Source organism: Girardinichthys multiradiatus, chromosome X (genome assembly GCF_021462225.1).
Source record: "Girardinichthys multiradiatus isolate DD_20200921_A chromosome X, DD_fGirMul_XY1, whole genome shotgun sequence".
Taxonomy (NCBI): domain Eukaryota; kingdom Metazoa; phylum Chordata; class Actinopteri; order Cyprinodontiformes; family Goodeidae; genus Girardinichthys; species Girardinichthys multiradiatus.
This window is the reverse complement of record NC_061817.1, coordinates 28,043,742-28,055,807: the sequence shown is the minus strand read 5'-3', so window position 1 is coordinate 28,055,807 and position 12,066 is coordinate 28,043,742. Positions and strand designations below refer to the sequence as shown.

General features: G+C 38.1%; 1 protein-coding gene across 1 annotated transcript in view; it reads left to right on the top strand.

The window, feature by feature from the left end:
* The window catches only part of LOC124862347 (BAI1-associated protein 3-like), a 60,642-nt gene that overhangs the window by 32,647 nt on the left and 15,929 nt on the right, over positions 1-12,066 (top strand). The window contains exons 7-17 of the mRNA XM_047356207.1: positions 3,976-4,042; positions 4,398-4,611; positions 4,853-4,897; positions 7,205-7,282; positions 9,013-9,118; positions 9,203-9,310; positions 9,383-9,475; positions 10,201-10,304; positions 10,389-10,506; positions 10,667-10,791; positions 11,732-11,822. Of these exons, the coding sequence (XP_047212163.1) occupies positions 3,976-4,042; positions 4,398-4,611; positions 4,853-4,897; positions 7,205-7,282; positions 9,013-9,118; positions 9,203-9,310; positions 9,383-9,475; positions 10,201-10,304; positions 10,389-10,506; positions 10,667-10,791; positions 11,732-11,822 (1,149 nt within the window). The remainder of the gene's footprint in view (positions 1-3,975; positions 4,043-4,397; positions 4,612-4,852; positions 4,898-7,204; positions 7,283-9,012; positions 9,119-9,202; positions 9,311-9,382; positions 9,476-10,200; positions 10,305-10,388; positions 10,507-10,666; positions 10,792-11,731; positions 11,823-12,066) is intronic.

Sequence of the window (12,066 nt, the reverse complement as noted above, 5' to 3'; positions counted from 1 at the left end):
AACCAGGACTGGAGGCACAGCACTGTATGGGAAAGGAGGACAGGTAAGTACTCTGGAGACAAATGGGGATTACTGGGAACTGGATCAAGTTCTTTGCTTACTGTTTGATGAAAGGTGGTTGGACTGGAGGAATGATGCGGGGGCTGGGAGGACTGAATAGATGCTGCTGCGGAAACGGCAAGTTATCCAGGAAGATGGTGAGTACTCTGCTGAGACTTTGGGTGAGTATTTGGCAGTTGAATTATCCAGATCACTATTACTGATTTGAGGTTACCTGGTGAGGATTCGGTGAAGCAATTGGTGGAGTGTGAGCAGGGTGAGCTTGCTGGAGATGTCGGTATTGAGCTGTCAGCCGGAGCTTGATCCAAAATGGGTTTCTTTTGAGGCTTGAATACTTAGGCTGAGGCTGGATCCAAACTGAGGACTTAGAGCCAGAGCTGAAGCTCGCAAGGACTGGAGATCAGGACTTGAGGTTTCCTAGGATGGAGCACAAGAGAGGTAAGAGACTATGAACTTTACCTTTAGACTGAGATCTCATAGCTTGGCCATTTGGAGTTACCACAGAGGTTAACACTTAGGCACTGGAGTGCTGACAGCTCCACCTTCTTATACTCCTCCAGGTTGATGGAAATGAGGAACACCTGCTACCCTCCACACCAGAGGATCTTGGCGGCATTTAGTGGTGAGTAAGTGTTAGCAGCAGGCAAAAAACAATACATGAACACTCCCAGACTCCGACAATATTGTGATGTCTCATTACACCCATTCTGGATTCTCTTATTTTTAAGTCTGTAACGTTAATGTACTGACACTCAAATTAAACTGGCTGAAATGAACTCCTGGATTACATTTTTCTAAACCTTAACGAAAAGAAGACTTAGGTCATTTGGTTTGTACATCTGTCCATGCTTTTATCACCTCTCGTCAGGACTGTAGAGGCTCTTAATACATCAATCATTCCTGCAGGCGTTTACAAATAGTTCGGAAAGCTGCAGCTCATCTTTTAACTGGTACAAAGAAAGCATGGACGCTTAACTCCAGTCTTAAAATCTCTTCACTGGCTTCCTGTCTGTCTTCCCATTAATTTAAAAATTGTATTACTTGGTTTTAAAGTTTTAAATGGTCTAGTACCATCCTATCTATGTGAGCTCCTCAACATCCACACACCTTTGAGAGCACTCTGGCCAACCATCCAGCTTCTCCTTGAAATCAAAGTTAAGATGTAGAGATGACTATTCATTCTCTGTGGCCGTCCCAAGACCATGGAATACCTTACCTCAACATGTCCACATCTGTAATGGAAAATTATTTTAAAGTGCTCTGATATTCCCTTCACCTCTCTCATTTGATTCTGTGTTTTATCACCCACAGGTGACCTTCCATCTACCTCTCACCTCTGACCTCTGTGTTTTGTTAGTGTTCTGTTTTTTAGAGCAGATGGACTCTAAATTCCAATGCTGGAGAGTTTAATGGTTAAGACCCATTATTTAGGATGATGTCAGGAAGGGCAGTTAGGTCTGTTCCTAGATAACCTTGTCACCTTTGAACTCAAGAAGGGTTTGGTTCATAAAGCACAGACTCTTGGAAGTTGAGATAACACAGTCATGTTCTGGTATAAATACTGTGTGTAAATGTTGATCGGGGCTCTGTTTCACTGACTAACCTCAGTGTCAGGGTCTTCAAACGCTGAATGCCTTTGAATAAAACTTATAAGACAAAGTCCGGATTTTCTCTTGTTGTGAGTCAACTTCTACCCACTTTGATAAGAAAATTCCACAACACATCCATCAGAGCATAGAATGGACTAAATGTCTATTACAAAAATCATCTCTTTTGCGTGGCATTTGATTAAGAATAAAATGCTAATTAGTTCTCAGCAATCTTAACTCTTGCGTGTTTTATACATTTTTATTACAGTTTTTTTTTCAATTTGCTATTTTATGACTGTTAATGTTGCTGGGGTCATCCATTTGGGCCTTCGTTGCAGTGATGGACATCGAAGCTGACTTCATCAGAGCTATAAAAGCTGAAAAAACTAACTTTTAAACCACCATTTCTAGCATCTCACGGGATGACGCATTGGAGGCTAATATCTGGAGAGACAAAATTTCACAGGGGAATTTTTTTTCTCCACACGGCCATTCCCGGAAGAGCTTGAAAGCTGGAAATGTGTCTGATACAAGGTCAGAAGATTCATATACCGATCGAAGACCCTGCCGACACCCGGCGCAGGTGAAAAACCCACAGAGGTTTTATTTCCAAGGAGAGGAGTTTACCCTTGTGATTCAGTCGACTAAACGGTTCTTCATATTTTCTCCTTTTGGACGGACGAGAAGTTTACAGTTTTCCTTTTGAGTTGATCATGGACGAGTGATCCCCCCCTCGTTTCCCATCAGACCTGACCCATCTTCAACTGGTGGAGAGAAGAAATCAACGTCGAAGTAATTTTGTTCTTTTTACATTAAATTGGATAGGTACATCTAGAAGTCTGGGCAGGGTGAGGCACAATTAAGGTGATTTAGAATCACCAGTAGTTAATCCAATTTATCACCTTGTTGCATGCAATACTGATTGAAGTGTTTTATGCTGAGGTGTTTTGATTTGCTGCGCAAATGTGCTGAATCGCGCAGCGCGGATGCGATCAGCAAGGTGCATGTGTATGTTTTGTCCAGCTGATCCCAAATCAGCCAGGAGTTAGAAATTGGAGTTTTAAAGTTTTCCATTCAAAGCAACTGTGGTCTGGGCCTCGTGGCCTGACCACTCTTTTGTCCCAGTTTTATTACTGCTGTTTTTCACTGAGTTCCTGCCTCAGAGACTCTTTGTTCGAGATTTGGGGCAATCAGTTGCTAGTGGCTAAGAGCACAGCCCACTGTTACCAGCTGATCGTCGCTATCGAGATATCAGAACACCAGGAGGGCTTCTCTTTCCAGGTTAACCCAAATTGCACATTTTGTCCATAAAACTGCTGGTTTGATCTTCATAGATATTCAATGCGCATATTTTTCTTTTATTATTATTGTTAGGTAGTCATTTATATCCCCTTTGTGTAGAATAGCGGTTGTTAGTTAGGTGAGGGTTTTTGGACCACAATAATGGCATATCAGAACTATATGGCTTCAATAAATGTTCACATATATATTGAAGAGAAGCATTTGTGTTTATTTTGTGCAAGAGTGATTTATCTGTCAAAATAAGGTCGAAGTTCCCCCACCTTCGGTGAAGCGGTTGAATAAACATTGACATTTAGTGGTTTTGGTTATCAATTATTAATGATAAATAACTAATTGCAATTATTAAGAGCTTTGAGCCCATAATCACAACACATAATCCTTACAGTGTAATTGTGAAGCGCTTTGGTCAACCTGTTGTTTTTAAATGTGCTACATTAATAATTTTAACATTGACGTTTTAAGAAAACATTGGCAGAAAGTGTGTACATATATTTAAAAATATAGTTTTACAGCTTTATACACTTGCTATTTCTAACCTATTTTTTGAAATATAGAATTAAAAATGACCATATAATGCCTAACAAAATCTAATTCTTTTCTTGATCTTGTTTCAGAGATAAATAGCAAAATCATTTAGGTTCTTGACTATTTTTCTTTAAATCCCATGCAATTTGTTATGTCTTTTTTAATTTTAGTATGAACAGATTATTTACTTAGTTGAGGTCTATTGATGCCCTTGAAGTTGTCTATAGAGAGAAGTGTGACCTCTGACATCCAAAAGCTTTTGTTGTTTGCGTTTGCTTGTATTCCAGGGCCCTACCTGTAAAGAACTAGGAGCTCTTTTGAAATGGTGACACAGTCAGAATTTGCACCTATTGAATCACACAAGAATTGGATCATATACATTCTTATTTGCAGCACTTGATATCCTCATCACCATATTTAATCCTCAACTTTCATGAGAATCAATGTTGGCTGTGGTTACAGGTTTCTTTTATTAACAGATATTCCTTTTTTTTTACAGCGAGCCAGTTTTTCCTTGAGAGTCTCTGTTATGAAAGCAAAGAACCTAATGGCCAAGGATGCAAACGGTAAAACCATTCAAGCTTGAGCTAAGTATTTTGTAATGGAAAATAATGTGTTTCATGAAATAGGCTTGGTCCTGTAATAAAATGCAGCTGAAAAGCTTTTAATGTAACTTAATTGGATTAATCCCCCACTGAATTAGTAGCCATTATTAAAACTAATGCAAAATATGTGCTTTCTTGAGTTATTTTTACCATTAACAATGATACACTGTAGGGCTATAGAAATTATTTTCAGTTGCAGATATATTTAGGTACTGATAGATGCAAAAAGCAGTATGTTATATGAGACCTATTTTTACCTTCTATAGAGATGCCTCAAAAAGCCCAAATTTATATATTTTCCAAACCTCTGTTACAGGGTATAGCGACCCCTACTGCATGCTGGGAATCCTGGTTGGTCAGAGCCCTCGAGAAACAGAAGAGAAGAAGGAGAGAAAGTTTAGCTTCAGAAAGAGGAGGGAAAAACTGGAGAAACGCTCCAGCACCAAAGAGGTTTTACCTGCCAGGTGCATTCAGGTGACCGAAGTCAAACCAGAGACTCTAAACCCAGTGTGGGACGAGCACTTTGTGTTGTGAGTACCAGGCAAACTTTGAAGCTTTTTGAAAAGTACTGTCCATAATTATTCTTGTGTCACATGCAGGACTCTCAGTTTTACATGTTTCACACAACGCCTAAAGCCGTTAGTTATGTGACCAGCGCAGCACATATTCACCGCTGTGAAAGCAGCACCAAAGTGTTTATAGTCAACCTTAGTAATGAAAAGGATCAAAAGTCATTATTTGTTTGTGTTTTTTATTTTTTTTTATTTTTAGTGAAATAGATGATGTCCACAGTGACCGCTTACATCTGGACATTTGGTAAGTTGAGAACACATGTGCATTGCTGCTTCATCATAATTTTTTATTTATCAGTTTTTCAGATTTCTTGGAGTTGCAGAAAAAAAACAACTTATAAAATCTACCAAACACTAGAAGAAACAACAGTAAAAACATTAGAATTGCTGTCATATGTGGAGTTATGTAATAATTAATCATTAAACTATTTACGGTAATACTGTTTTAGTTTTCTTTTTAAGAAACCCCAGAATTACTTGTCAGCATGCTTGAGCTTCATTTTCAGATGTTATCTTTAAAGTAAACAAGAAGTTTCTCCAGAGTATCTATATGAGATCACAGACTGCAGACTGCCTTTATGCTTACAACTGTACTTCAGCAGTTTGCACATGCTCAAAAAAACCCTCTGAATTGGAGATACAAACACAGAGCAGAGCTGTTCTTCCATGCACTGTAGTGCTGGTGAAAAAATAGGCTAATACCATTCTGCAGCCTGTTGCCTGCATACGTGCAGTAAGATGGAAGAAACCAGTGAGGAACAAAGAAAACCATACAGCTTAAGCTGTGAGGAGACGTGAGGAGAAGGCATGAGAAGCAGGTGTGAGTAATCAGGTGAAAATGAGTAGCAGCTGAGACCAATGAAGGGAAAGGGAGCTGAGGGAGGAGAGAGAATGAGCAGGAGCAGAACAGTGAGAGACACAGGGAAGAATTCTAACAGAAATCATTTAAAATATACAAAAACATGAACTAGGAACCTAATTTGCAATAAATGAACTAAAATAGCAGCAACCAGAAAACATAAACAACAGGGAAAGAACAGAGAAACAGACAAGAAGGAAGCTCCAACACCTAAGGATCATAACAGAACAATGTCTGTTTTTATGTGGAATTAACATTACTTTTGTCTTTATTTTTTCAACAATCTCACAGTGAAATGACATCTTTCTGCTATAGGTTAAGGGAACTAATACTCATAACTTAATAGAACAACGCTTTAAAAAATCCAAACCAACATTTTTACTTAAAGTTTCCATTCTGCCTTAGGTAGGCAGTGCCTGCCTTACCTATTCTGACTGCACTATTCATTAATACGTCTCCTGCTCTATCAGTGCAAACAAGACTCTTCCATTCCTTGCTTGAGGGGCACATCCCCCCTTTCCATTTAAGGACCATAGCCTCAGGCTTTGAGGAGCCATCCTAGTCACTTCACACATTTTGTGCCAAAAAAGTGAACATGGCTCTTTCTTTGGCCCTACAGGGACTGGATAAGCCTGCAAAAAGAGATCCTGGCTCTCCTTGTACCTGTCACACAAGCAGACAATCTCCTCCTAGGAGTATATGGTTGTAAGCTTTCTTTAATCCACACAAATAGGTGGACTAGACACATTTCTGACCATTATAGAAAGTCATGTTATAAATTACTTAATTCTGGAATCGTGAAACACATGTCAGTTTGGAAATCAGTGGTCACAGTAAAGCACAATACACTTTACTGCCATTTCAGTTTGCAAACGTACAGAATAATGAAATGTGTTTTAGCAGCTCCATGGTAACACTCTTGAGTAAAGAAGTAATAAACAGATTAAAAATAGGACAAATGGCAATATAAAAACAGAAAAAAAAATATCCAACAGTTCAACAGCACTAATGAGGATGAGTGGAGAGCAGGATTGTGCAGAATTAGTGTTGAAGAATGTGGAGAAGGTGACCCAGGGTGATTATATTTACAGTTTATACACGGTGCAAACAGAATGCAGCATAATGATATAATGGGAGACAGAACACGCAATGTTGGAGCGAGTTGATTGTTATAGTTTATCTGTGTGCATGTGTGTGTGTTTGTCCAGAACATCCCCAGCTCTGGGGGAAAACAAATGCTATTTTTGAGCCTGTTTGTGCCTATGTGGAAATTTCAATTAATCATTTCAATGCTTAAGAGAGACTCTTACACAACCATTTAAAAAAGTAAATTTGTTGTTTTATATTGTTTTACATTTCCTTGTTTGTTTTATATTTTGGTAATAGTATGGTCAGTCACTGTAGATCTTTTTCTTATTTATAGTTCATTAAAATTTTTAATGTTTTTGGTAGTTGTAGAGAATGTATACAATTCACATTTTAAACATGTTGTTAGTCAATAAAACAATTAAAAAAGTAAATTGTACAGGCTGGCCAAAAAAATGAAAAATCCTTTTGTTTTCCTGCACCAAAGTCACTCTATTTGGACATTTCATTTACTTCTCAGTTCTCCTCATGGTTAATCAAACTGAAACATGAACATAGATGAAATACAACCTTGTGCTAACCTCTGAGTAATATCTTGTTCTGCAGGGATCATGATGATGATGTATCTGTTGCAGAGGCCTGCAAAAAGCTCAATGAAGTCAGTGGTCTTCGAGGAATGGGCCGGTAAAGAAAAGCAGTTTACAATGCCTTGAAAAAGTATTTGCCATCTTAAAGGTTTTTCGTCACACTTAAATGTTTAAGATAATCAAACAAATTTATATATCAAAAATAACCAAAGTAAATAAAAAAAGCATTTTTTAAACAATGCTTTTATTTATTATGGCTATTGAAATCCCCCAAAAAACAGGTGCGGTGCTATCAAGCATTTTCAATTCACCTCAACTGAAATATTTTTGGCCATGAACTTTCAGATCATGCCTCTGCATCTTAATAAAATTTAATTTCAGACTTTAACTAGGGCAGTTTAAAACATAAAATTAGATTTTTTAGCCATTCAGAGTGGATTTACTGGTGTGCTTTGGACCATTTCACTGCTCAATAACCCAAGCAAGCTTGAACTTAAAGTTATAAACCGATGGCTGGAGATTCTCCTTCAGGATTCTGTGGTGGAGCACAGAATTCATGTTTCCCTTTATTAAATACAATTAGTTATTCAGTTCATACATCAGCAGTCCCAGATCATCATATTATCAGCATGATGTTTGAAGGCAGGTATGTTTGTTTCTGACATGAATGTAACTGGACAAAATCTGTCCAAAAAGTTCCACTTTTCTTTCAGGAAAGTGTTTCCCAAAAAGTCTTAAGTGATCATCAAGATGTTTTGGACTTTATTTTATTTTTGAACATTCGTGGTTTTCACCAGATTTTGCATGACCTCTCTTATTTTTGAATAGCTAACACTGATTTTAACTGAGGGGCATGAGGCCTGCAGTCTTTTAGTTGGTGTTCTTGGTTGTTTTGTGACTTCCTGAATAAGTTATTGATAAGCTTATTGGGTAATTTTGGTAGGCCATCTGGGAAGGTTCACCACTGCTCCATGTTTTCTCCATTTTGTCACTATAGTTTGATGGAGACCCAAGACCATGGAAATGACTTTATTTTCAGCCTGATGAATGTCAATAAATTTCAGTGAATCTGTTTCTCATCTGTTCTTGAATTTCCTAAGAATAGGGCATGATATATTGCTTTTTGAGATCTTATAGCCTACTTCCAGTTGTCTAATAGGATTTATTTAAGTGGTTTTATTTGAAAACATGGTTAATTAAATTTAACTCATGATTTAACATTGACTTTATCACATAGCTTTTTCCCTTAAATAAAATCGTGATTTGAAAAACATTTTGTATTTATTCAGGTTATCGTTGTCTGACACTGAAATCTGTTTACTGTATCAACTAGTAAACAGTAAATACCTAGCAGGTCTTTCTGTTTGTGATTATTTTTCATTTTACTAATTGTTTTGATGTGTAAAGATGCAGCAGGTTCTGACCCTGGGCAAAAAATTATTTAAGCAATGAACTCACCCAGTCAGCATTATGGCAGAAAATAAATGATTGGTTAAACCTGTCAATGAAATGGTCACTTTCATGTAAAAATGCATGAAGTGGCCATTATTGAACAAAGAGGCCTTTGTGTGTATTTGCTGGAAAAAAAAAGCTAACTGCACCCTGCTTGTTGATTCCACAGAATCTTTTGATTTTTGTCTTTTGAAAGGCGCTCAGAGAAAAGCCAGTGGCCCATAAAGCTGTGCACACGGATAGCAAAGCCAGATAAATAGTAGACATGTCTAATAAAAAACCCAGAATGCCATACACAGCTAAGGGATTAGCGAAAATTGCAGAGTTTTAATTTCAACTGGAACAAAACTGAAAAATTATCATTTTTCTTTTCAGGTATTTCAAGCAAATAGCAAAGTCAGTGCGAGCTAATGGATCAGCATCATCAGGGTCTGAGGAAAACGTTGACGACTTTCTCGGATGCATCAACATTCCTTTGAATGTGAGCGGCAATGTCTGTCCAATCAGCATGCAAAACGTGCATAATTAAACAGTTAATCAACTGCAAACTGGCTCATTTTTGCAGGAAGTTCCTGTTGCTGGATATGACACCTGGTTTAAACTGGAGCCCCGCTCAAGTGCATCTACAGTTCAGGGAGAATGTCACCTTATTCTGAAAGTCTTCACTAGCCAGGTTTCTACAACACATCATCGGTTAAACACACCTGTCTGTTTGTACAACCTCTAATATTTGTTCTACCTTCAGAGAGACACAACTTTATCAAAGAGGGACACAAATGTCTCCATTCACAAGAAACTTCTGTGCCAGATTGTGGAGTATGAGCACGCTCAAGTTAAGGTAAGTTTTCTCCAGATTATTTATTCAAGCATATTATTCATATAGTGATGTAAAAAAAGTATTCGTGACCATAGAGATTTCTTCTGTTTTTGTGTTTTTGTTGCAAATAATGCTCTTGCATTGCTTTCCTAACACTGTACCATACACTGCTTGATCACCATGTAAGCCAGCCTGCCACGGTTTTCAGTTTTTTTGGACATGGCCAAATATTCCGCCATATGAATGCCGCAGCACTCACACTGCATATAAACTGCACACACTCACTAATGCTATAAAATCAGTGCAGCTATGACTCAAGCAATGACCCAATAAGAACAACAGTGAATCTCACAGTAAGCTGTGCAGACTGTTCACTCATCTCAGAATGAGATAATTCTCTGACCACTTGCAAGCATAACGATTTTATTCCTAGATGGTCCGTTGGTCCTGTAATATTAAAAATAAACAAATAAAACAAGAAGTTAACACAGCAGATAAGTCACAGTCGTGGCCAGGACCCGGCAGAACACTGTGAATTCCATATCATTGATTTAAGTATAAACACATTATTCAGAACAGTATCACATCAAAACTGACACACATCCTTTAAAGTTGTGACAGGACTTGATGTTCCATCCTTTCCCCACATTTAGACCTGTGTAACATGTCCTTCAAAACATACATGGCAAACATGGCAACGTAGTCTGTGTGACTGAAATTATATTGTACTTCTTTTAAAACTGCAGAGAGAGCCGTACAACTGGAACGGACAGGTTTCTCCTCCAGCATGGACTGTACTAACACACCATGCTGTGCAAACTGATCTTTCACCTCTGCAGCAGGCTATTGTGTAGGTATTAATGACATTGATTAAATTAAATATGAAACCTGAAGCATTTGGCTCTAAGGTGCATATTATTTCTGTTTTATGCAGGCGCTGGCAGTGCTACAGCAGCCATCATCGGAACCAGAGGGTGTGCTACTCCCTGCTGCTGCGCCTCCTGAGAACCATCGATGCAGAGTGGGACCCTCCCACCGTGAGGGGAGACCTGGTAGGTTCTACATTATCGGCTTTCCAATAGGAAAAAACTTTCATCGCCTAGAAACAGTCACCTCATTAGCTCAGCCCTTCATCAAGGTTTTTGGTTCAGCCAAAAATGTCTCACAGCCAGTGTACTGGAAGCTATAACTGAGGGCCCTTCCTGTGTCCAGGAGAGGCAGCTATCAGACAGCTTCAGACTGTACACAGAGCACTGCCTGTGCCTGATGAAGAACATGCGTCAGGTTTTCCCCTGCACAAGCGCTGCTGCCATTACACGCTACGAGCTCATGCTGAGGTAAACTCACACCACCATCACATCAGGCTCTCGCCTGCGCTCCCATACCAAGTACCTTTTTCACTCCAACAAACACAGAGGGACCAAAGCCAGTCAGTCACACTCTGTGCAGGAAGCAATAATATCACAGTATATTACAATGATATTATCTTGATCATTTCTCATTATTCATATGAAACAAAATGATTATTTGTTTCTTACTACAAAATGCAAAAAAGCTGAATTTTGTGTGCAAGTATTCTGACATATTCTCATTTTATCCTTATATTATTTCTCATTTATATCATGCTAAGCTTCCATATAATTTGTAAAGAAATGGTTGCATTTACAGTACTCATGTCACAATACAAAACAAATCTGGCCATGTCTTTTTAAAGAATAAAAATGCAAACAGGATATTGTAGAAGTATCCCACCTGATCTGTTTCCACCGTTTGTGTTAAAAATAAAGATATAAATGTTAGTTTGAGAAGATCTCCAGAGCAACATTAACTCCATTGAGAGCATTTGAACATGAACATTTTCTAACCAAAAACAGGAATTCATTAAGCATGTGCAGCATTCTTTGGATAGAGAATCAGCTTAATACTCAAATATTTGGGATCATCTGAATCCGAAAACAAACATCCTGAAGAACAACAATTATTTCAATGTGAGAGTTATAATTGTGTCCACATATTTACAGAAGCACCCCATTAGTTAGTGATTAGTCAGGTGTTGGCCCCATTGTAGTGTAAAAACAAACTGTCATTCATACAAACCCAACACATATCTTTCTCCTCCTGCATAAATAATCCAGCCTCCTGCATACAATTAGACTGAAATTAATTTAGAGATTGCAGCTATTATACTTGCTAAATTCTGAGAACAATGTGTCACTGTGTGATGAGTTGAATAGCAATTTTGTCGTGTAATTGGTTTTTCCTGTCTGTCCATGCCAGGGGGATTGGCTACATGCAAAACATGAGGGCATTTAAGACTGTTTGTCCTCTCCGAAATGAGCTTCATTTGGACATCACGACTGCTGTCAAGGTAACAATGAAAGATAATTTATAACAGAACAGAACATCTGTAATATCACTCACCACAGGACCTATTTATGTTGCATCGCAGTAGCATGGTCTGCCAAGATAGAAATAACTAGAAATGTGATAGGTTGTGTTATTTCCATTTTACTCTGGAAAATTATTTTTGTAATATTTACAATACTGCTAATGTACGGTAAAAAATAAAGCAAGCTCAAAGAAAAAGCATACAGAATTTAGGTTACTATATG